Genomic DNA, 24,830 nt, shown 5'->3' with positions numbered 1-24,830 from the left:
TGAACTTGAGTCCACCTGAAGTTCTGACCCATTGTCTTTGCCACTGGACCACAGTGACATCTGAAATGATGTGATTGGAAGTTATATCTATCCTTTTCATTACCTCAATAAACAATTTGAGAATTGCAAAGAGTGGAATTGAACTCATTCCTGATTTGAACTTGAGTCCACCTGAAGTTCTGACCCATTGTCTTTGCCACTGGACCACAGTGACATCTGAAATGATGTGATTGGAAGTTATATCTATCCTTTTCATTACCTCAATAAACAATTTGAGAATTGCAAAGAGTGGAATTGAACTCAAGTCCACCTGAAGTTCTGACCCATTGTCTTTGCCACTGGACCACAGTGACTTCTGAAAGTTTCAGTTTCTAATACATAAATCTCTCTCTCTCTCTACAGTACTGTACATATTCTCTCCATTTTATTAATTTTTTTTTTTTCAGTACAAACCAATGTGTGTTACTTATACAAGCCTTAAACATACAAATGCACTTATATAAACATTCAATATACTTATATCAGCCTTAAACATAAATTATAATACAAAATATAGCACTGAATCAACTTACAAACAAATTCAACTTATGAACAATCGCTCGGAACCAATTGCGTTCGTAAGTAGGGGAGCGTCTGTATGTATATATACACATAATAATGTGTATATGTGTATACATATATATATATTCATACATACATATATACATATATATACATATATACATACATATATATACACACATATACATATATATACATATACATATATATTTACACATATATATATATACACATATATATATATACATATATATACATATATATACACATATATATACATATACACATATATACATATATATACACATATATATACATTTATATATACACACATATATACACACATATACATATATATATATATATACATATATACACATACATATATATATATACATATATATACGTATGTGTATATGCATATCTATATATATGTATAGATTAGTGTCAACCCCACAGGAGCAACCTCTCTCTCTCACACGCGCACACACACGCACCTCAAGCCATCCGAAAAAGAACAATTGCAAACGGCTCCCCACCCTTGTCACGCATCAAGACAAAACATCATCTGACCTCCTCCAATTTGATTTGACGAACATCCCGAGTCGCGATAGGTCTTGCGAGCAGCCTATAAAAGCAGCAGGAAATTCGTCCAAGAGTCATCCAAACCTGTAGAAGAATCCCGCTACCCCAAGAAAAGAAAAAAGAAAAATATCTGCGCAACTTTGCATTTGCTTGAAAGAGATGGGGAGGTGCATTAGTTTGGCGTTGGTGTGCGTTGCAGTGTCTCTGCTCGTCTCGTGTCACTCCGTCCAAGCCTGGTACAAGCAGTCCACTGGGCCCACCTACTACTCGGTGGGTCGCGCTTCTGGGTTGCTCTCTGGGATCAGAAGGTCCCCATATGTGCGCAGGTCCGAGTCCCAAGAAATGGACAACGGGGAGACGAGTCTTGGCAACGATGTTCAGGAGGCGGCCAAGCAGGTGTCCTTGCTCAAAAGTATGGTGAGTTTCAATAAAATGTTTTTTTTGCTGTTTCTCACTCAACTATTTAAAAAAATGGATTGTTATGTAAAACTGCAAAAAAAAGAACCTTCAATGAGGATCATTCTCGTGCGTAAAAGCGCTTTTATCCTTCAAAGGCTTAAGTGACTTATTTGTAAATAATTAAAATGTATAAAACTAGGTCTCAATTGTGATTTTTTTCATTATTAATCAGCTTTCTTTTTCATAATTTTTAATGGATACATAATTTGTAAATCGGCAAAATGTTAATTCAAAATTATTATTATTTTAAAGTGAAAAATACACTTTATATTTATATTGATAAACTTGTTTTCCAAGTATTCAAGTCATTGACAATAGACATACAATTCAATTAAACTGGTATCACTTTATGGCATTAACAACACAAAATGTTCAGTCATGAATCAAGAGTATGTTAAGATATTAAGTTATTAAAAGTGCTTGGAAATAGTGTTACGCCTGAGAAATCATGAAACATCATTTGTCGTAGGCTGATTGGACATCATTTGCGTCATATGCATGAATTATGATTTTTATTTGAACTTTTACTTTGATGACTCTAAACTGTCTGATCCATTTAGACTTTGAAATGAATATTTAAAAAAAATACATAATTAATTATTTGAAAAAATGAATCTAATATTTAAGCTTGTTAATTACTAAAGTCGGTTGCAAGGGTCAACTTTTGAATAGTTGTGTACTGTAGTGACCAGTGTCCATGAAAACAATTATATATAACAATTGATCTCAGCCAACCCTCCCTCTCGAATGAATTGGGTGTCTATCAACTTAAATGGGGATGCATGTAGTGTAAATTGAGCTGCCCACATTTCATTCTTTTCTTATGTTTAAATTAAAGGCTATTTGCGTGAAGGACATCTCCCCGAACCTGAAGAGCTGCGAGTTGCTGAGAGATGGAACCGGGACATTCCAGTGCAAGGCGGACGTCTTCCTTACCCTTGACTCGCTGGACTGCCTATCCGCATGAATCCAGTTGCACGCATTAAAGACTCCTGAATGTTTTCTTTTTTTCGTGTTGAAAGGTGCCATTATCTTTTTTATGTGTATGTGTTAAACCAGTAAAAACCTTCATTTAGAATAAATGCACTGCAAATGTTATTAGGTAGAAATCCAAAATCCAATTCCATCACTTCACATGACGTGCACCTGCAACGCAATGAGAAAGTTGATTCCTGTGAATTGCTTTTTATTTTATCTATTAAAAAACCCATATTTGAACCCACTGTGTGATCTCTACATTCCTAACATTTCACATCACAGATGTTGGCTAAGGATGCAAGATTCTAGCCACACATTTTTATTTTGTTTCGCAGTTTAAGGACCACGTTGAACATATTAAACCACAAAATGACATACTCATTAAAAATAAAGAGAATGTATACTAGTTTTTTTGCATAATAACATTATTTAAGATAAGTAAACCAACAACATAAGGCATCAAAATCATTTCACATCCATAAAGAAAAATGAAAAAAAACCTGTATAGCTAATGCCTTACAAATCACATTTAAATTACCTTTAAGGCACTGTTAACTCATTCACAGCCATCGACATCAATAGATGTCAAATTCATTTTCACTGGGAAAATGGGTATTTGAGTGATCCTGTAGTGTTAAAACATAGTTAAACAATTACTTATTGTTAAAATACAGTTGAAATATTTCAATTGAGTTTTGGAAAACTGTTGATTGACATAACATGACATTTTGATGAAGCACAAAAAGGCAGCTCCTGCAGTTATAGGAATACCGTGATGATAAAGCAGGAAAATATAAGCCTTTCCAGTCTATTTCATGGATATACGGTATATTGTCAGTTTGTCGGTGGCAATTTTTTTGCAGTTCCATAAAGAATAAGCAAAGTAATCCTTCAGTTTTTTTCCCTGTTAGAAAGATATTTTCCCAAGCATCTTAAAATCTCAAATAGGCCTCCATTTATCATGATTCCTGACTTTCAGGCAGTTAAAGGAGAGACACGGCTTCTAGGTTCTCATTTATTATGGTGTCCATAACCACCTCAAAGACTACCTGGATGTTGGAGGTGTCGGTGGCTGTGGTGAAGTGGTGATAGATAAGCTTACTGGCATTTGTGTCAAGCGAGGCGAAGGTGGCGGTGATGAAGCGGGCTGCCGAATCCACGTCACAGTCTGCTCCTGGAAGACCAAAAATGTGTGTTTTTATCGTTCAAAATGAGTACACATATCAACGTCTATCACCATAAATGTTTAGCCAATCAGTGAAAGCCCTATAGGGAATGTACAAAGTGACATTCCGAATATTTGTGTTTTTATCATTCACGCGTGCACATTTCAACCATATTTATCGCCATCATTGCTTAGCCAATTAGAAAAAAAAGTCAAGTCAAATTTCAAAGTAATATTTACAATCAATCGTATCACAAAAGCGCAAAAAGAGGTTAATCAGAAATATGAATACTTAAATAGCTCAATTAAATGTATTGGGAGACGTTTATTTAAGGGTAAGGAATTTGTCTAATGAGTGATGGACCATTTTCATTACATTACTTCAAGTAAGAAATCTTAGAAAAACCTTTAAACTGGGGGAGGTAATGACGTAGGTGTCGCCCCGAGTGCAGAATCTTGTCTTGGAAAAGGTCAATTTTGTTCATGAATAAAATCTGCAACAGAGACCATACAAAAATAAAAATATTTTTTTTAATCATTAGTCACAGGTTTTCTCTCAAGTGGGAAAGAAAAATCAATTTGAAAGATCATCACACATTAACCAGGAAGCGATTACTTATTCCCACTTGTCGAAATGCAATAACAAAGCAAACAATGAAACCATTAAATCAAGCTACAAAATGATGGGTGTCATTTGATACTTCCGACATACAGTGTCCCAAAATTTGCTCGACGATTGTATTTTGCTTAAGCAATCATTCAGACAGACTTAAGGTCATCAGCATTTGTCAACTATGTCTTTACAGTTCTTAATTTGACGCAGATTTTTCATTGGCTTTCCAATGGTCCTCCAAGGTTTTCTCATTTAATGCCACTCAGTTTCCATACCTGTCAATCTTGGCTAATTGCTCCCCTTATTAATGATTGCAATTCCCCTTATTAAGCAATAAAAAACCATACAAATGCAACGTGCCACATATTTACTCACATAGGGCGCACTTAAAAGTCTTTTATCCTAAGTAGACAGTGTGCCCAATCGGTATGCACTAAACCATGTGTCAAAGTGGCGGCCCAGGGGCCGAATCTGGCCCGCCGCATCATTTTGTGTGGCCCGGGAAAGTAAATCATGAGTGCCGACTTTCTGTTTTAGGATCAAATTAAAATGAAGAGTATAGATGTATATCAAATTTCCTGATTTTCCCCCTTTTAAATCAATAATTGTAATTTTTTAATCCATTTTTTTCCTGTGTTTTTAGTTCAAAAATCATTTTGTAAAATCTAAAAATATATTTTAAAAAAAGCTAAAATAAACATTGTTTTAGATCTATAAAAAACGGAATATTCAGGGGTTTTAATCCAGTTCTTTTAATCCATTTATAAACAAAATCTAAACATTATATCTAAAATGGCCCACGTAAAATCAAGTTGACGTTAAAGCGGCCCGCGAACCAGCCCGAGTCTGACACCCTTGCACTAAACTAAAGATTTTGTAGATGTCGCTGTATGACGCAGACATCTAGACTGTCTGGGTACATTACTTGCCCAAGGCGAACCTGTGAAAGGGGAATACGCATGCGCATATCATAAATATCTTAAAGCATGACAATATACTCGACGATGACATTTTCTTCTGCTACCAGTGACCGAGACAATCCGGATTAGAGCTGAAATGGGCAAAACGAGATCGGTTTTACAAAAAACGTACTTCAAAAAAATCCCGTTCAAAAGTTGTTATACGGCTTACACAATTTGAAATGATAAAAACCCGTATAAAATACGGGAAAACCGTATACGTTGACAGGTATGAGTTTCAGTGTCGTGTTAATATGGAAGTAACTGGGTGGTCAATGTAATACAGCTCATTTTTAGACCATATCTGGTTGGTCTCATATACATTTACCAAAACTGCAGAGCCTAAGTTACCAATGTTCTTACATATGTCAGAATGAGTTTGTGTTTAATTAAAGACTTTTTGGACAGCCTGTATACAGAACACACACAAAAATCAATAATAAGGAAGTGATGACTGTGGATCAATTTCCACGCTCCAACCTTGCAGGGCAATCAATAGCAGACGCACACAATTTAGTGTCACTGTGTCTCAAATCAACTCGGAGGTTTAATGGCAGGTCTCACAAGTAAACAGTATTGACTTTGGAGTTGACCAATTATACGATCCATGACCAAAACCTCAAACAAAAGGCCTACATGAACCCAAGGCGCTGCAACGTCTCATTTCAACGGGCGAGGCTCTGTGCAAGCTTTAAATGAATTTCTACTTTTACTCCTAAAATTGGAAATTATCTTGAAATGGCTATACAGAATTTCAGCACACTAAGTTCCCAATTGCTAATTTTGTTGACAAAACAGAAAAGCGTTTTTTTTTCTGTACATTTTTCAGCCACCATTTATTTGACAAACATGAAATGATAACACATGATTATAGGCCAAGCTTTCGCTACTAAACATTCTAGCCAAGAGGAATTAGCAATCTGGCCTCTGACCAGATGGAGGGACAACCTCAATGGCAAGCTTTGCGTACTATTTTTCTAACTTCAACTGACACATTGATGAGAACTGCTTTAGACTGCTGGGTGAGTACCAAACACAATCTCCTGGTACTCCTGTGAGTAATCCTTGAAATAAATCATTTCCACCAATGGATTTATGGCATTTTTGAGGTGGAGCACACTTTTTGCATTGAAAACATCTCAAGGGACACCACAATCTGAAAATATTTTAATTTAAAACTACGTTGGATATAGTAACAATAGTCATTCTCATCAAAGTTTTGTCAACAGGAATGGCATAAACCTCCAAAATTATTCCAAATATTCCTAATTTTTCACACTGACCTAATGTCACCAAAAGTTGATGTCTGCGCACCATGAACAACCTGCGGTTCGAGTTTTTAATCGCATGATTTTATGACTTTGCTCCAGATAGTATAGTTAAATCTCCTAATATTACGCAAAAAAAAATTGTGCTCACACAAACTTTACGTCGCCAAAAGTTGATGCCCTCGAAACCAAACAACTTCCGGTTCATGTTAGAGAAAAATAAGCAACAAAATGACTTTCACAATTTGAATCTTGTAATAGTATAATCTATAATTTAACATTAATCATATTTTGATTTTAACCTTGTAACAGTTCAATTTTAATCTCGTTATATTCATATTAATTTTTCTCTGAATATTACATTGTATGACTTCTTGCAATTTCCCGCGGCATACCTGACCATTGCTCACGGCACATGGTTGGGAAACATTGGTCTAAGGGTCAAAACGTACAGATGGAAAACGTTCACATTAATGAAAATGGATTTAAATACAAATTAAGTGGAACTGTTGGAAAATGTCAGTTCAATGGTTGTCTTAATGGGATAATTTACCAGGAACAAGAACAGAAACGCTCATCTTAATTCAAATTTACAGTTTAATTTAGACTGACAGAAGCCTCAAAGGCAGAGGGCACGCACGATCTGCTTTATGTTCCACCTATACGACATTTTTTCCGACCGGATGCCAATTAGAAGTAATTTGTTAATTTGAGCATGGTGCAGGAAATTGTCTCTAAAAGAGAAAAATAACTATAATAACTACCATAACAAATGGCTGAATGTTAAGACCAGCCGTATGTATACATGTACATCTATGTGTATGTATGTATATGTATATATATGTATGTATATGTATATATTATATATATATATTTCAGCAATACGCTTATTTATCTGTATATTTATTTATTCGTTTATGTATTTATTTATGTATTTATTATCTATCTATTTATGTCTAAAATGTATTTTCCTGTATCTGCATGCTCACCCTCTTGCTACTGTGACAATGAAATTTTCCCGAATACGGGATGTATAAAGTTATCCAATCCAATCCAATAAACGAGAAATGTTAAGCATACAATACATCTGACTTACTTTCTATTTCTTTGAATCTTAATGAGCAAAGTGCTCCAGTTGTCTGTTTCTTTATTTTCAGATACTTCCATAAATGTTCACCAGGATTTAGATGAGGGAAAATAGAAGGCCACTCCAGAAAATACCCGTCTTCTTCTCTTGGGCATTTTTTAAAAAATTTTATCCGCATCATGTGCCATTAATGTGCTGCAATAATAATGACCTGAGATGGAAATCAAGTTTTATGACATCGGGTGGCATAGTTCTCTAAAGAATTCCTTGTTAGTTTTGAGGTTGCGCCATGCACTGATTTAAGACACCCAGTGCCATGGGCAAAAAAGCAGCACATTATAAGAGAGCTTGGTTCATGTTTCAAAGTAAGGAAAGTGTACGTTTATATATCCAGAGGGGTAGTTATATACACATATGGAATTATACAATGAACTTAAAACCTGATTGGCTAGCCTCCCTGAAGCTTCATGGCTCCCCAGTATATTAAAAGCGCTAGCATTGTCTGAAATGTTGTAAAAACAACACCAGCCACTACGGCAGCATCACAAATACTATAATATTCTAAGTTTTCAGTGAACAGACTCACACACAGCTTCCAAGCTGTTAGTCAACTTTCTACTATAGTAATACACACGACATACGTGTGCCCCGACATACAAGAAATTTGAGATATGGGTAAAATTTCGAGCAAATATTTGCCTCGAGATACGAGACAAATTTTGATATACGAGCATACAGCCAGGTGGGGCTGCTTTTGAGAACAACATGGGCACTGTCTTTCTGGTCGCAACTCCCTCGTGTAATGTCTTCTATTAGCTTGCTCGCTAATATGAGAGGAGTATACTACTTCTCGTTGGCAAGTGGTTGCGAGTTAACCTATTGTGAGGACATTTGAGTGGATCATTTTCGGAATATTTTGAAGGGAAGACAAAAGCAAACAACCCTCAATAGGTTCCTCGATAGCTGAAAGTCAGGGTGGAGGCGGGGCAAATAGAGTCAACCCGGGAGAAGAAAAGTATAAAAAAATTAAACAAAATTAGATTTAAGTTTAGTGTAAGGTTAGATTAAATTTATTTTTGAGTGTGTCTGTATCGTAATCTAAGTTCATTTAAATTTGTTTGTTATGTTACGAGCACGTTGCCGTGCAAAAAGTCTCTCCCCCCCCCCCCTCTCTCTGTTACTCTCTTTCTCCCCTCCGTGAAATCCGTCTAATTTTAGTACTATTAAACATCATAACCACTAGCTATTTGTTACTCTGTTAATAGATGGCGAATTAGAACAAATAAAAATGTTTTCCCTATCCAATATCCTGTTTTTGGTATTTTTTCAGAGGGTGGGAACAAATTTATTTGTTTTTAGTTCATTTCTATGGGAAACGTTGATTTCAGATACGAGTAAATCGACATACGAGCTCAGTCCCGGAACGAATTAAGATCGTATCTCAAGGTACCACTGTATTATGTCTTTAATGTGCCAATTTTTCATTACCCTGTTAACATTGAAACGTTACTTTACAGAACCATAAAGGTAAGATCTAATTGGAATGTCACACGGTGTTGAAGGAGTTAGCACATTTGCCTCAGAGGTCTGAGATCAACATCACATTTGCCTGGCCGATTGTTCATACTTACAAGAACTAAGGTTTATGTACCGTATTTTTCGGATTATAAATCGCAGTTTTTTTTCATAGTTTGGCCTGGGGTGCGATTTATACTCTGGTGCGACTTATGTGTGAAATTATTTACCTCCCGAGTTGGGGGAGTTATTTAAAAGTGACACCGAGGATGAAGATTTCATTGGATTTAGTGATTTGGAGTGAAACTGAGTTTGGTAAACTTGTTAGCATGTTCTTAATGCTACAATTATCTGAATAACTCTTAATATGTTATGTACGTCGTTACTGACATTACCAGGCATGTCAGTCAAGTAATGTTAGTTACCGTACACTTATTCAACCTGTTGTTCTCCATTTAATTTTAATTTTAAATTGCCTTTCAAGATGACATGTATGTTTTTGGTGTTGGATTTTATCAAATAAATTTCCCCCCCAAAATGCGACTTATACTCGAGAGCGACATTTTTTTCCTTATTAATTATGTATTTTTTGGCTGGTGCAACAGTCCAGAAAATACGGTAATTTTGCAATAAAACATTTTTCTGTTCTTTAAATAAGAAAAACATTAAAATGCAAGCCGATTCGTGTCAAAATCCTGCTGACAAAACTTGACCTGGGCCTGACATCCATGGGTAGAGCATAACTTTATATAAGTGATTCTCATTCTCCTAGTGGTGATGTGAGAGTGGTCTTTCCTACCATGGATGTACCACGGAAGAAGACATTGTTGCAAACGGAGGAAAAAAGCTTCATGCTCTCCTGCAGACGATTCTACAAAAAAAGACAAATATTTCCATCAGGCAGCTACAAAGTTGCAAAGAAAATTTACCCTTAACCCATTTTAACCCACTGTCCTCATTTGAGGACAGCCTGTAATTATTTTCTTACTTGATCTGAAAACATTACAAAAATCTCAAAATTGTTAAAGTTGGGTTAAAATGTGTTAAAGACGGTCATCAAGACCTTACTAGGGAGTGAATCTAACTAACAAAAAGTGTTACCATGGCAGGGTCTTCCACCAAAGTCATGTCATAACCGCTTAGCGATACTACGAAGAGGACCGCCCGGACGTCCTCAAAGCAGCTGATCCACTTCTTCCGCTCTGTCCGCTGACCTCCGACATCGTACATCCTACACATAAGAAATGAACGTTAAAAATTGACATGGAAAAAATAAACATACAAAATAAACATTTGTAAACCCAATTTGTGTTTAAATCATCTACTTTCGTGAAACTGGCCAATGTTTAAACAGTTTTGAGCACAAATCCTGCTCTAAACAAACTTTTGCACTGCATAATCTATCAAAACACACTTGTGACTGCCCAAGTACAGTTCAGTTGTATTAGACTTTTCATTATCATACAGTGGCATTTTATCATTTAGAATGGTTTTTGAATTTTTATACATTTAAATTCAATCCTCGTATATTTACTTTGTCTAAAAAGTCTGTTACTTTCAAAGAAGTTGAACAATTCTTGTAAGCACTTATTACATTTTTATCCTAATATTTTGACTTTTTTTCAGATACCACTTGGTGTGCCAGTTTTATGTGCAATTTGAGTGTATTTTTTATTTTATTGTTGCAGTTTTGGTGAATTATTAAACCTAAATTAATGCCACATTTTTTTAAATTTGTAGTTTAGCTCATTCTAACTAGGTATATACCGTATTGGCCTCGAATATAAGACGACCCCCGCTTTTTCAAGACTCAAGTTTGAAAAAAGACTTTTTGAACACCAAATTGAATTTTTATAAGCAAAATAATGACAGTACATCTGTGACAAATGATTATAACAATACTTTCGAGACAAGCACATTATTCTGCCTGATTCAACTCGTGCAAAAACTGTCTATCACATCTTAATATCTATCAATTCAATATCAATTCAAATAACCATCAAAATGTTCAGCATTTGCTTTAAAGCTATCTAGTGTTGTGAATGGGTATAATTTCTAGACCCCGAATGTAAGCCAACCGACACTTTTTCAGTCTTATTTCAATGCAAAAAACATCATCTTAAATTCAGGCTAAAGTACACATCCTCAATAGAGTCCCAAATTCACAAACAGCTGAAGCGGTAGTTTTTACGCGTTAACAAAGGTGCTGAGTGAAATCCTGTTCAGTCAGTACAAGAATGTTACTAAAAGAATAACCTAAAAACTAATGATAGCAGCAATTGGAGGAAATTATTATAGACTCAAATGTTTTGAATTACTGTATTACACAAGGAATTGACCAATGTGACATAACTGAGCGTACCATGTCAACAAAGCTCCAAACTGTTTATTGCAAAAAAAGAAACACATTCTCTGACTTCTCAATGTTAATCAGTATATTTCCAATTACCCCAAAAACACAGCTGCTCAAGGAGCAAGAACAATCTGATCCTATAGCAGAAAAAGACACAATAAACAAGAAAGGAGGAGAAGAGCATATTTGGTCACCCATTGGTAAGGTGCACATATTTCATTGGAGCGTCCTTGGAACTGATAGAGCTATTTATCTAGAGGTGAAAGGAACCAAAACCAAGAAAAACGTTAGGCATCATGCCACACAAACACAAACACACACACACACACACACACGCACACACATGCACACACACAACAAAATACCTTTCAGATGGAAATGTTCCAAGGACATTTATTTAATCATGGAAGTTTAAATAGAGTGCCATCACACAAATTCAGTTACCAGTATATAAACATATTTACAAAACATAATTGACCATAATTTGTATTCTTGCTCCTCTACGCAAAATACAGTTGACTCATACACTTAAGTAATGACTAGGAATTTCTGTTAGAAGAGGCAGGGAAACATTTTTTTTATATTTCAGGATTAATGTTATTATTGTGTAAATATACTCATCCATGTATATTTAGTAAGGCACATGTAATTTTCTGTGCAAAACAATAATGACCGGCCCAAAATTATTGTCTGGTAATAGGGAAGGTATGTAAACGGCAATAATCTGAGATACGTCCTGCAACACCACCCGGGACTTTTTCTTTAATCAAATGTGACGTTACTGGTGGAATTACCTCGACACACTTCAAATTAAACAAATAAACCGAAGCATGCTTCTAATGTATTAAAATGTGCTCTTAGGTTACTTATATTGTTTTTAAAAAAGCATGGCTTAGAATGCAACACTGACTAGAACACAATACCAGTTTCATTCTAATCAAAGTGTTTCTATGGTGATGAAATGTTGACTTGTTTTAATTAAACTAATTGATGTTTCGGTGTGGCGACCCCTGAGGGAATAAGCCGAAAGTCAGTCATTGTGATTGCCATGACTGAAATAATACTTCATTTACACTTCTTGGGAAAATAAAGAAACAAAAGTGATGGAGTTACACTTTCATGAGGGTGAAATGAGGGCTTGATATCAACAAGTGAGGTTTACACAGGCGCCATGCATAATGATTTAAAACACAATTAAGAGAACCTTCGCTATGGGGATATTTGATGGGCATGAGTGATCTACTGTAGATGGAAACGGTGGAGAACATTCTGCTACTGGCATCATTCTCCACAATGACTGGACACATCAAGAAGTGAATGTTGGAATAGCCATGTCCCAATAATTGTCCCTGAATTTTTAAATTTCGATTCAGATTTTTCTTAATGTTTTGCTGGACGGCCATGCGGTTGAGTGGTTAGCTCATCTGGGGTCCTGGGTTCGAATTCAGGTTGATCCTCCTGTGTGGAGTTTGCATGTTCTTTCCAGGCCTGTGTGGGTTTTCTCTGGGTAGCACATTTTCCTCCCACATTCCAAAAACATGCATGGTGGGCTGATTGGACACTCTAAATTGCCACTTGGTATGAGTGTGAACGTAAATATGGTATTTATCTCCTCATGCCCTGTGATTGGTTGGCCACCAATTCAGGGGGTTCCCCTGCTTTGTGCCCGAAGTCAGCTGGGATAGGCCCCAGCAACCCCCGCAACACTTGTGAGGATAAGCGGTTCAGAAAATGAATAAATGTTTGTTCGTCAAGAAATGTGCTTTAGTTATTACCCTGTAAGTCATGACAAGTAAGGTGATGGGACAGCTTAGGAGGATCTAGGCAAGGAAGATGATCTTTAAAACCTCCAGACTACTGAGGGACTGTGCGGTAACCTCAGTCTCAGCCCCACCCTATGGACTTCCTATGAGTGGCTCCAGTTTTTTTACCTAGGTCTACAATGTTGTGTGTGTTGTGTCTATCTTGCTACTGCAACCAAGAAATTTCCCGAATAAGGGATGAAATAAAGTTCTAACCTAACCTAACATTTATTTATATAGCATTTAATCACAACAGAATCTCAAAGGGTTTTACATGCCTACAGTTGACAAACAATTACATCATCCCCAGATATAAATCCATCAACTGGCAACGAAAAACTCAGTCGAGTTAGTAAAGGACATCAGGATCTAAAAAAACAAGAACAAATTTGATTAAAAGGTCATGTGGTCTACTACTAGCTCCTATCACGATTCACATTACTTTAAAGGTACGTGATATGCTGCAGAATAAATATTTTTCGAAAAAGGAATCATGTCCATTGAGGTCTAATCAGGAAGAAGAAATTGATGTGTTCATAAATTCAGCCACTTTTTTATTTTATATGCAACAGTTTCTTATGCAGTGATTGTAGGTCAGTACTTCAGATTCTGATTGCAGTGGTTGTAGTTCAGTACCTCAGATTCATTTGAATACACATGCACAATGCTGCATTAATTTCTTCTTAATGCACCTATTTTATTCTCGCTCAAAAATAGTGACTATTTTGACCAGCTATTTAAAACACGTACTTCCTTACTTGCTCTCAGTTATTAGTACAATGAAAGCAGTTTTTATTTAACACTGAAAAATGGAAAACATTAAAAATTTAGTGTTTTTAAAAAGTGTCCACCAAGGACTTAAAACCCATAAAATATCTCAGTCTGGAAGGGAAAATGGCACAAAACACATAGGCTAAGAAATTAAGTGGATAATTTTCTCTGTTGTTCTTCAATGTTCAACATAATTCACATGAGGCATGACACAAAAAGAACCAACCCCATGTCAATAGCACCCAGAGATGAACAAATGGCATTTAGTTGTTGATTTCAGTCATTGTCTGTTAAACTGAATCATCCAACATTGTTTATGTACTTATGAAAAGCAGCCCTAATGTGTTTCATTTAGGATTACTCAATATGAGTAGTGGGACTAAGGGACAATAATAATATTGCCGAAGCATTACACCCAAGGTAATCCTCAGGTAGACATTAACAACAACAGAGAGCTCATAATTGAGTTAGGTTGTTCATTTATACCTTTTCCTCCCAACATTCACTTTGTACAGTGGTATCTTGACCTACGAGCAGCTCTACCTATGAGATGCTCGAGATACGATGAAAATTTTGATCGAATAATTCGCCCTCGGTATGAGAAAAATTTAGAAATGCGAGCAAGCCAGGTGGCCATGGCACTGTCTTGTCACATCTCTTTCGTGTATAAAATATATCTACGAGCACGGGGCGGACATTTACAGACCCCCCCCCCCCTTTTTTTTTCCACGTTCGTCAATGCATACTACATTTACATACAAAGTAAACAACAATGGATTGGCAGAGTTTTGCAAAGAAAAGGCAAATCAACATTAAGCGCGAAATAATTGAAAAATATGAGTGGTGTACGTGTCACCGATACGTCAACCATATCCACCATCCTTAAGCAGAAGGACGCAATTAAGGAGAAGAGGCCTTCCAAGGGACTAACTATAATTTCCCACCGGCGCAGTGACATTCATGACGAGATGGAGAGCCTTCTTTTATTGTGGATAAAAGTTAGCAGGAGATAGCGTGACCGAGTCAACTATATGTGAAAAAGCCAGCGGAATTTACATGGATTTGATAACAACGAAAGGATCTGAAAAGGGGGAGCCTTCAACACCTTCAGAACCCTTTAAAGCGAGTCATGGTTCGAAAATTTAAAAAAAAAGATCTGGAATACACTCGGTAATCAGATACGGGGAAGCAGCAAGTTCCAATTCGAAAGTTGCAATGGAATTTATCAAGACATTTGCCTCGATTATCACCCAGGAAAGTTACAACGAAATGGCAAGAGTTTTCGGATTTTGTAGAAAAGAGGCACCCTGACAAGGTGGCAAGTGGTCGCGCGTTATCGTATTGTGATGACATTTGTTCGCGTCATTTTCAAAATATTTTGAAGGGAAGGCAAAAACAAACAACTCTTGATGCGTTCGTTTTGAAGACTGCGGCTGAATGTCCGGGTGGAGTCAATCCGTTACAAAGGTAAAGAAGATTAAAACAAAATTAGAATTCAGTTTTGTGTAAAATGTTTGAGTGTCTGTATATATTAATCCAAGTTAATTTAAATTTGTTTGTTCCGTTACGAGTGCGTTATCGTGGAAAGATAACCCCCCCTCTCTTTCTGTCCCTCTCTGTAACCTTCGCGAAATCCGCCCAATTTTAGTTATATTAAACACATTTTAGTACTATTAAACCACTCATTATTTGTTACTTTGTCAATATATGGCGAATTAGAACAAATAAAAATGTTTTTCCAATCCAATATCCTGTTTTTGGTGTTTTTTCAGAGGGTCGGAACGAATTAATTTGTTTTTAGTTCATTTCAATGGGAAACGTTCGCTCGAGTTACGAGAAGCTCGACATACGAGCTCAGTCCCGGAACGAATTAAGATCGTATGTCGAGGTACCACTGTATTTCCCGAACACGGGATGAATAAAGTTATCCAATCCAATCCAATTGTTGTGCATATTTACCATTCAACAGATAACACAATAACACTACTAATCAGCTCAGATAATGAGTATAACCTCCTATAATTATAAATTATTAAAGCACATTCATTAATGTTGAATATGTGCATGCAAAAAAAAATGCAAAAAGCACAAACAGTGGCCATTACAAAGTTCTCTTTAGGTTCAGATAAACATGGGTTCAAACAGCGTGCCTGTCGAGTCTCGAGCAACCCCCGGTGCAAATAATGAATGAATAAATCTTGTATTTCTGTATGCACAAAAAACCTGCTAAAGCCAGCAGCTATTTTGCAAATCAATACTTTTGCTTTTGATCTAATGAGAATAAATTCACTAAATAATATTTTGATAAGTGCATAGCAAAAATAAATGATGGAATTTTGGAGTTTATGGTTTGTCTGGCATTATTCTTTGAGAAATGAACCAAAAACAGGTTTATATTTTGAAATTCTCTGGTTTGAGAATCAATATGCATACGCCTGGATGGAAGGATTTAATTCAAGTGACAATAATTAACGTGCTTTGACTAAAATGGAGAGCACAAAGAGCAGCTGCAAGATCAAAGACAAACAAACCTAACTTAGTTCAGCTTTGTTAGGATTCTTGTGGGGATAAGTGGTACGAAAAATGATGAATGAATGCATATTTTTTATGTTAAATACACTGGAACCGTCAAGTTCAAAGACAGTTAGAATCATTTTAAAAGAACTGCACCACTTTTTCACATGGCATTCACCATTTTGTGGTCTCGCGCTGCACGGATATGACAAAAAAAACATTATTCTGACAAACAATGCAATTTAGATTCGGTTTGCAATTTTATAGAGGTGGTGATGGCAATGTAAATGGTAAATGTCAGCAACGAAGACTGTCAGCCCACTTAAAAACTCATGCACTGTATTAGTTAGGTCAGAAAGAGTACTTCTCAACATTTCAACTATTCGCAGCCTGTTAGTGCATAACAGATTTCACTGCTACAGGCACCATTTTTAACCTTCTGCATTGCACCAAAATTGCCCGTTCCAAGTTCATTACTCAGAAGAAAAATGGCCAGTTTAAATTGGCAATTCAAGGAATTACCTAGCTTTTTGGATTAATTCCATTTAATACGAATGTACTTAATATGCCAAGAGGTTAGCGCTGGGATGAAGACTTTCAATTTGAAACGGCATAATTTCGGAGGATACATTTTCTTAAAAGCCACAGGTAAAAACATTATATGCGGCAAGAAGTGTGACATAGGAGTACCAAAAAGAAACAGATTTCTCCTCAGTGGTTTGGAGTCTGATTAATCAAAAAACATTCTCAGGTGCAAAATGATGGGACAAAGAATTTGAAAAACTGGACTTTCACCCATTTCTAGACGCAAATAGAAATAGAAAAGAAACAAACAAAAAAAACATGGGCAAACATCACCACTCAGAAGTAGTGTTTTTCGGTTCAGATTTCTCAAGGCAGAAATCATGCCTCTGCAATGTGACATTTATGTTTAAAAGCCCCTTTGTTTCTCACCTATGTACATAGTTTTCTTTGAGTCAATCATTTGATCTGCCTATTTCTTTGATCATTAGATTGGATAAATTTGTATTGTTATTTTTGGTTGTTTTAAGTATTTATCATGGTCTGATTTTCCTTGATATATAAACCTTACATTGTAAGTACATTGGTACCTTGTCATACGACCGCTCGTCATACAAAATTCTCGTCTTACGGCGGAAATTTCGATCGAATAATTCGCTCGTCATGCGATCAAAATTTCGTGATGCGACCAAGCCAGGTCTTTTTTGCATATCTTTCGTGTATAACAATATCTAAGGAAAAGAAGCTCCCGTGATCGTTCTTTAAAGACTATTTCTCGTTGGCAAGTGGTCGTGCGTTATCCTATTGTGAGGACATTTGTGTGCATCATTTTGGGAATATTTTGAAGGCAATACAACAGCAAACAGTCCATCGATAGCGAACGTGAGGGTGGAGGTGTGGCAAACCGCCAACCCGGAAAACGAAGGTAACAAAAGATTACAACAAAATTAGAATTCAGTTTTGTGTAAAGTTACATTAAACGTATGTTTGAGTGTCTCTATATATTAATCCAAGTTAATTTAAATTTGTTTGTTCCGTTTACGAGTGCGTTGTCGTGGAAAAAAAAAAAAGAACCCCACCCCCCCACGCCCCCAAACGTCTCTGTCTCCCATCGGCGAAATCTGCCCAATTTTAGTTAGATTAAACAGATTTTATTTCTATTAAACCACTAATTATGTGTTACTTTGTCAATAGATGGCGAATTAGAAGAAATAAAACATTTTTTACAATCCAATATCCTGTTTTTGGTGTTTTTTCAGAGGGCTGGAACGAATTAATTTGTTTTCCATTCATTTCAATGGAAAATGTCCGCTCGAGTTACGAGAATCTCGTCATACGAGCTCAGTTCCGGAACGGATTAAGCTCGTATGTCGAGGTACCACTGTATGACTAAGTCTATGACTACTGCCATAAAGAAATACAGCTAATTCTCCATCATTGTCAAGATAATCAGCACCCTGAAGAAATTAATTTAGCCAATTAAAGTTGTTTTGGGGTTTTTTTGGTGCTCGTTTTATGTATTTATCATGGTGTGATTCTTGCACTAAAAGTAAAACCTAACACTGTGAATATGACTAAGTTTAAAACTACTGCCATAATGAAATCCAGTTAATTCTCTGTCATCCTGTCAAGACAATCAGCACACTGAATAAATTAGTTTAGCCAATGAGAGATGAAGAATAAAGTATGAATGATCAGTAATAAGTATGATGATCTGACATCCACCTGCTGCTGCTATACTGATAAGGACATGACGAGACGTTTTTTGACTAAAATATGTGTGTATTGACATATTGACTTATTCATGAATGAATTTGCACATCTATAATTCACATCTGTGGGGTACAACAGGGCTGTAGACAGAGATAAGAGTGCTTCAGCTCAAAAAAGAAAGCAACTCCCAAGCAGCAAAGTTCTTTTGGAGATGTGCCGGGAGCTTCAGTAATATGGAGCATCTACGAATACTATTACTACTACTGCTACTGCAATCCCTCGAATTTTGCAGATACAGTGGTACCTCTACAAACGAGTAGCTCTACCTACGAGATGCTCGAGATACGAGGAAAATTTCTAGCAAATAATTCCCTCTAGATACGAGAAAAATTTTGAGATGCGAGAAAGCCAGGTGGCCATGACATGAGAGGCTGTTTATCATTGTAGCGTCTTTTTTTGCCGCATCTCTTTCGTGTATAACAGATATCTACGAGCACTGAACGATTTCTTCACACGAGTTTCTCCTACACATGGACCAGAAAACGCACAACGCGCATGCGCGGGCAAAAAGAGGGCTTTCTGGGTAATGAAGTATACTCGTGCACACAACATCGATAGCCAATGGCACCCTTTCTCAGAATAAAACTTCATTACCCACAATCAATACGTGGGTAGGCTGAGCTGTTGCATTTCCTGTTATTCCTTCCTTAGCCTGTTAGCTCCTGCGATCGCTCATTCAAGACTACTTCTCGTTGGCAAGTGGTCGTGCGTTATCCTATTTTGAGGACATTTGCGTGCATCATTTTAGGAATATTTTGAAGGGAATATAACAGCAAACAGCCCATCGATAGCGAACGTGAGAGTGGAGGCGTGGCAAACAGCTAACCCGGAAAACGAAGGTAAAAATTTTTTAAAACAAAATCAGATTTCAGTTTTGTCTAAAGTTACATTAAACTTATGTTTGAGTGTGTCTGAATATATTAATCCAAGTTAATTTAAATTTGGTTGTTCCGTTACGAGTGCCTTATCGTGGAAAGATGCCTCTTCTTAAACTTTTCATACCAGTCCTTGCTTGCAATAAAACCACGAGGCTCACTCGCAGCAATGTAACAAGGCTGAGGTTCATCTTCATTGTCTTCGTCAGGAGCTAAGCTATCGTAAAAGATCTTGGTTTTGCTTCTAATCCTGTTGGTGTCCAGAGGAATCTTCTGCCTACAATCCAAGATCCTGACCGGTATGGCATTCTCCATCTTAACCATTTTATTCTTTGTGGTTACCACTCGCTTAGTGTCCTTGAAAAGGATATCGTGGCCGTCTTCCGGATATTCGCTTCTTCCTTCTTAATGTAACGCAAGGTAGATTCAATTATGATGCCTTACATTATGCAGGACGCTAAGGAGGCAGTCTAAACGGCGATTCAAAATCCAAACAATGCTGGAAATAGGCTCGGCATAGTCTCTGTGCGCGATGCGAAATGTAATTCAAAGAAAATGAAAGAAAGCTAAGACGAACAACATCCTTCTCAGCTGTTAGCATTATTCGGCGCATCATTCTTCTGCGGTGAAATTTTCCTCCTCCTGTGCTGAGTGCCACCGAATTCAGCACAGAAGAAGAAGCGGTACCATGACTTACGCCATTTTTCATCTCCTGTCTTCCAGTTTCAAGAATTTTGACATTTTTATGAACTTTTTTTCTTCTTAATATAAATAACTGCGATGTACTGAATGTTAAAGCCGCGAAATGGTGAAGGATCACAGTACTCCACTATGTATCACAGAGGATAGCTGAAGAGACTGCCATCTGTCTAACCTGAAAGTGAGATGCTTGACTTTGAACTGTGTCTCTATCACGCCTGTGGTCCTCAGCCGTACGCGCAGAACGTCCATCGCTGTGGGGATGTAGTCTGGAGAAGAGATCCGGCTCATGTTTTCAAAAAAGCTAAAAAAGAAACAGAGGGAGTAGAAGAAAAAGGTCAGACAGAAGAGACGTTGATAAAAAAAAGGAAAACAAATCACCTGCAGACAAGCTTGAGTTCAAAGAGAAAACTAGGAATCTACGGCAAGTGCGTGTATGCAATGTCATAAGGCCATTATTAGACACAGCAGGTTGAGTGCAGTGATAAGATTGAAGTTCCTGGGGGAGCTGTGGCTCATCGTGATGAATATTAGCACTGTGGTTTACCATCATAACATACTGAGGAAAATTTCCATACACGGATTCGCTATGAAAACAATTAGAACAGCCGACCAAAGTGTGATCTTTATGCAACACACATACAGGAAAGCACAAGACATCTAAAAGTAGCTGGGTTGACTGTGACATTCTCGACTGGTCATCCCGAATCAGTTTCTAGGACAGCATGATGCATCCTGCTGTTTGGTAAATAAACACAAACACACTGCTTGAAAGAGGCGAAACAACACATGGAAACAAACCCACAACAGCACACGTCCAACCAGACCTCCGCTTGTTGTTATAAACCTTTTGTCCAGTTATCGATAGCGGTCACTTTACACTGTATATTATCCATTGAGATCAAAACAACAAAGCGTGGCCAGCGATCGCTTCCTCAGTGATTACACACAAACCTACATAACATATCGATGTTCTCAACTGTCACGCAATCAGCTAATTACGTCAATCGCCAAGGTATTATTGGCAGATTGCCTGAGAGTAAGATTTGTTAGTTTTCATCAGGCCTGAAAAATGTCCCTCCTTTAGATTGCGGGAGGTTGGCTCCTTGAAAAGTCGATCTTGTAGCAAAAAAGTATGAGCACCCCTGATCTAAAAAGTGTACTCTGTAAGTCCACCTTCGGCCTGAGATATTTTAGTACAAAAACACACAATTATTGGTTTAACGTTTGTTTTATACTCTCCAGTCATCCAACCATGACCAATTTGCAATCTAAAACAGAGGCCAGGGCCCAGGAGCAACCGCACCTTCAGCTGACCCCAAATTTCCCCCTCAAAATGTACGCAAGCTCCTAATCACACATATCCCCCAGATTCTCACTCTAAACAATTTCCATAAGATGAGAACCAAGAACAAATTTATTAATATGTTCAGCGATGAAGCACTTACTCATTAAGAGCCTGAAGCTCACAGAGCTGCGTGAATTCAAAACGATTCCAGAACAAAAATGCACTTGATCTTTGCCTTAGCTGATAACAAAAATGTTGGTATTTACACAATGGAGCCTAAGCCGATTGTCCTTGCCACTGGGAGCCAGGCAGACACTTAAAAGACTTTGTGATGAAGTACATTTATACCCTACTTGAATACTTAATTGCACAGCCATCCATACATCCATGCATTTTACACTCACCCTGTTTATCATCAGCACCACTTAGATAGCGCAGACCCCATGTTTTTTTTGTTTTTCTAATATGATTGCTGTGGAAAAAGACACATTAAGCATACCTGTCAACTTGTACAGTTTACCCGTATTTTGTCTACGATTGTCAATCTTTTAACAAATACAGCATACAGAAAGAAATCATAGGGAAAACAAACTAAACGTTTATATTATAGTGTCTACAAAGACACCTGCAACCTTGTCAGGTTTTCGATTGTTTTTCGCAATCAGGAGCAATAACTATAAACTGTAGCCAACGCCAAAAGAAAAAAAATACAGCCTTGCCATCAAAACTAAAGCATTTTGGCAGGGGTAAACCTATCCACAAATTTTGACAGTGAATTTGACTTTTAGTCTGGTATGGTTGCCTTTAAGAAGGCCAACACGGGTAACATTAGTTCATTCAAATACAGTAAGTGTTACTGCAAATCAATATAAGAGAAATGTAAGGACAATAATTCGGTACTTTTTTCTTCTCACTTCAAGCCTATGGCTTATATTCCAGTGCGGTTTGTAAATGGCTTTTTAAAGGCTAACGAGCTGCATCTTTGTTGGTGCGAGTATCCATGCGGCTTATATAAACAATGCTGGGTTGCCGTATAACGAAAATTGTGGGTGTGGTTTATAAACGTATAATTACTGTAATAGTCTAGTAAGTCTCAGTCTGCAGAAGGTCCCCCACCTTGTGGACTTCCTGTTTGTGGCTCCAGCTTTTTACCTAGGTCTACAATGTCTTCTGTGTCTGTGCTTGCTACTGCAACCAAGGAAATTTCCCGAATACGGGATCAAATAAATAAAGTTCTAATCTAAAGTAATCTATAATTTACAGTGATCAAATTCACTGTTTTGTGCTTTAAGCATAGTTCATTTTCTACTTTTAAGTAAACAACAGTTTGGTAGAAGAAACATTATGAATGAATTGTTTTTTTCCACGACAACGCACTCGTAAACGGAACAAACAAATTTAAATTAACTTGGATTAATATATACAGACACTCAAACATACGTTTAATGTCCACTTTACACAAAACTGACTTCTAATTTCGTTGTAATCTTTTGTTACCTTCGTTTTCCGGGTTGGCGGTTTGCCACGCCTCCACCCTCACGTTCGCTATCGATGGACTGTTTGCTGTTGTATTGCCTTCAAAATATTCCCAAAATGATGCACACAAATGTCCTCACAATAGGATAACGCACAACCACTTGCCAACGAGAAATAGTCTTCAAAGAACGATCGCGGGAACTTCTTTCCTTAGAAAGAATAACAGGAAATACAATAGTTGATTGAGCTTACCCACGTATTGATTGTGGGTAATGAAGTTAAGGTGTTGTGTGCACGAGTATACTTCATTACCCAGAAAGCCCTCCTTTTGCCCGCACATGCGCGTTGTGCGTTTTCTGGTCTTAGGAGAAACTCGTCTGAATTAATCGTTCCATGCTCGTAAATATTGTTATACACGAAAGATATGCAAAAAAGACCTGGCTTGGTCGCATCACGAAATTTTGATCGCATGACGGGCGAATTATTCGATCGAAATTTCCGCCGTAAGACGAGAATTTTGTATGACGAGCGGTCGTATGACGAGGTACCACTGTACTTATTTTTGTCCAATTTGATTTATTCATTCTTCATTCATTCACTTTCTGTATCGCTTAGAGTGCTGGAGCCTATTCCAGCCAACGGTGGGCACGAGGCAGGACCCATGAAATGGGGGCCAGCCAAATGCGGGAAAACCTTTCACACACATACCTAGGGACAATTTTGCGTGCCCAATTAGCCTACCACGCATGATTTTTGGATGTGGGAGGAAACCTGATTACCCACAGAAAACGCACGCATGTTCGGGAAGAAGATGAAAACTCCACACACAGAGGACCCACCTGGGATTGAACCCTCGATCTCATGTGCCAACCAGTTTTCCAACCTGCCACCTTCAATTTGCTTAAAAACAAACTCGCCGAACAGCTATTGTGTGAAATGCAGATATTCCCATGGCACCTTCAATTTGATTAAAAAGAAAATCACCCAACAGCTTTTGTGGGAAATGCATCTTTCTATGCATTGGTTCAAAGCCCTATGCAATGTTATTTGAGATCAAACTTTATTTTTTATAATTCATTGCTTTAAGATCACTATGAAAGGTAATAGAAGGAGGAAATGCTTATACAGACGCTCCCCTACTTACGAACATTCAACTTACGAACAACGGTACATACGAACATGTCTGCAAATTGCGTTTAAGTCCAAAAATGTTCGCAAGTCCAATTTTGTATTTCGCGTCTTTTTCGGAGTAGTACTCCTTTCCGCCGCTAATACCGACGCCTGGCGCTGTGAGAGCTCAGCTCACCCAGCATCTACCTTCTTCGTTGCAATGCGGAAGTGCGTGAATGTATCTCCAGTGTGCAAAGAACCTTTTTCATTTGTATCATTAAATATCTCATGCATCCAATATTGAATATGGTTGGTAAAAAGCTAAAGGCTTCTATTGAGGGAGTTGCAAGGAAGAGGCAAGCCATTTCATTTGAAACGAGTGGCAATAATAACGAAGCTTGATGCGCGTCAGAAAGTGGTGAGCGTTGCACATTCAGTACCATTTATAAACAGAAAG

At 37.3% G+C, this 24,830-nt stretch overlaps 2 protein-coding genes across 2 annotated transcripts in view; one reads left to right on the top strand and one right to left on the bottom strand.

The window, feature by feature from the left end:
* Positions 1-1,133: 1,133 nt before the first annotated feature.
* Positions 1,134-2,817, top strand: npb (neuropeptide B). The gene is made up of 2 exons (XM_077605386.1): positions 1,134-1,563; positions 2,444-2,817. The coding sequence occupies exons 1-2, from the start codon at positions 1,306-1,308 to the stop codon at positions 2,570-2,572; spliced, it is 387 nt and encodes a 128-aa protein (XP_077461512.1). The 5' UTR covers positions 1,134-1,305; the 3' UTR covers positions 2,573-2,817.
* Positions 2,775-24,830, bottom strand: part of gnav1 (guanine nucleotide binding protein (G protein) alpha v1) — a 34,092-nt gene continuing 12,036 nt past the window's right edge. The window contains exons 5-9 of the mRNA XM_077605385.1: positions 20,675-20,803; positions 10,292-10,421; positions 9,990-10,061; positions 4,155-4,242; positions 2,775-3,757 (exon numbers count right to left, since the gene is read on the bottom strand). Of these exons, the coding sequence (XP_077461511.1) occupies positions 3,567-3,757; positions 4,155-4,242; positions 9,990-10,061; positions 10,292-10,421; positions 20,675-20,803 (610 nt within the window). The 3' untranslated portion in view covers positions 2,775-3,566. The remainder of the gene's footprint in view (positions 3,758-4,154; positions 4,243-9,989; positions 10,062-10,291; positions 10,422-20,674; positions 20,804-24,830) is intronic.

This window comes from Stigmatopora argus, chromosome 7 (genome assembly GCF_051989625.1).
Source record: "Stigmatopora argus isolate UIUO_Sarg chromosome 7, RoL_Sarg_1.0, whole genome shotgun sequence".
NCBI lineage: Eukaryota > Metazoa > Chordata > Actinopteri > Syngnathiformes > Syngnathidae > Stigmatopora > Stigmatopora argus.
The sequence above is the reverse complement of the archived record's forward strand: the minus strand, read 5'-3'. Positions and strand labels throughout refer to the sequence as shown.

What these genes read in the sequence shown, in the direction of transcription:
- npb (XM_077605386.1), top strand. Translation starts at nt 1,306, where the DNA reads ATGGGGAGGTGCATTAGTTTGGCGTTGGTGTGCGTTGCAGTGTCTCTG. An exon ending in TGTCCTTGCTCAAAAGTATG is followed by an intron (nt 1,564 to 2,443) that starts GTGAGTTTCAAT and finishes TTTAAATTAAAG; the next exon opens with GCTATTTGCGTGAAGGACAT.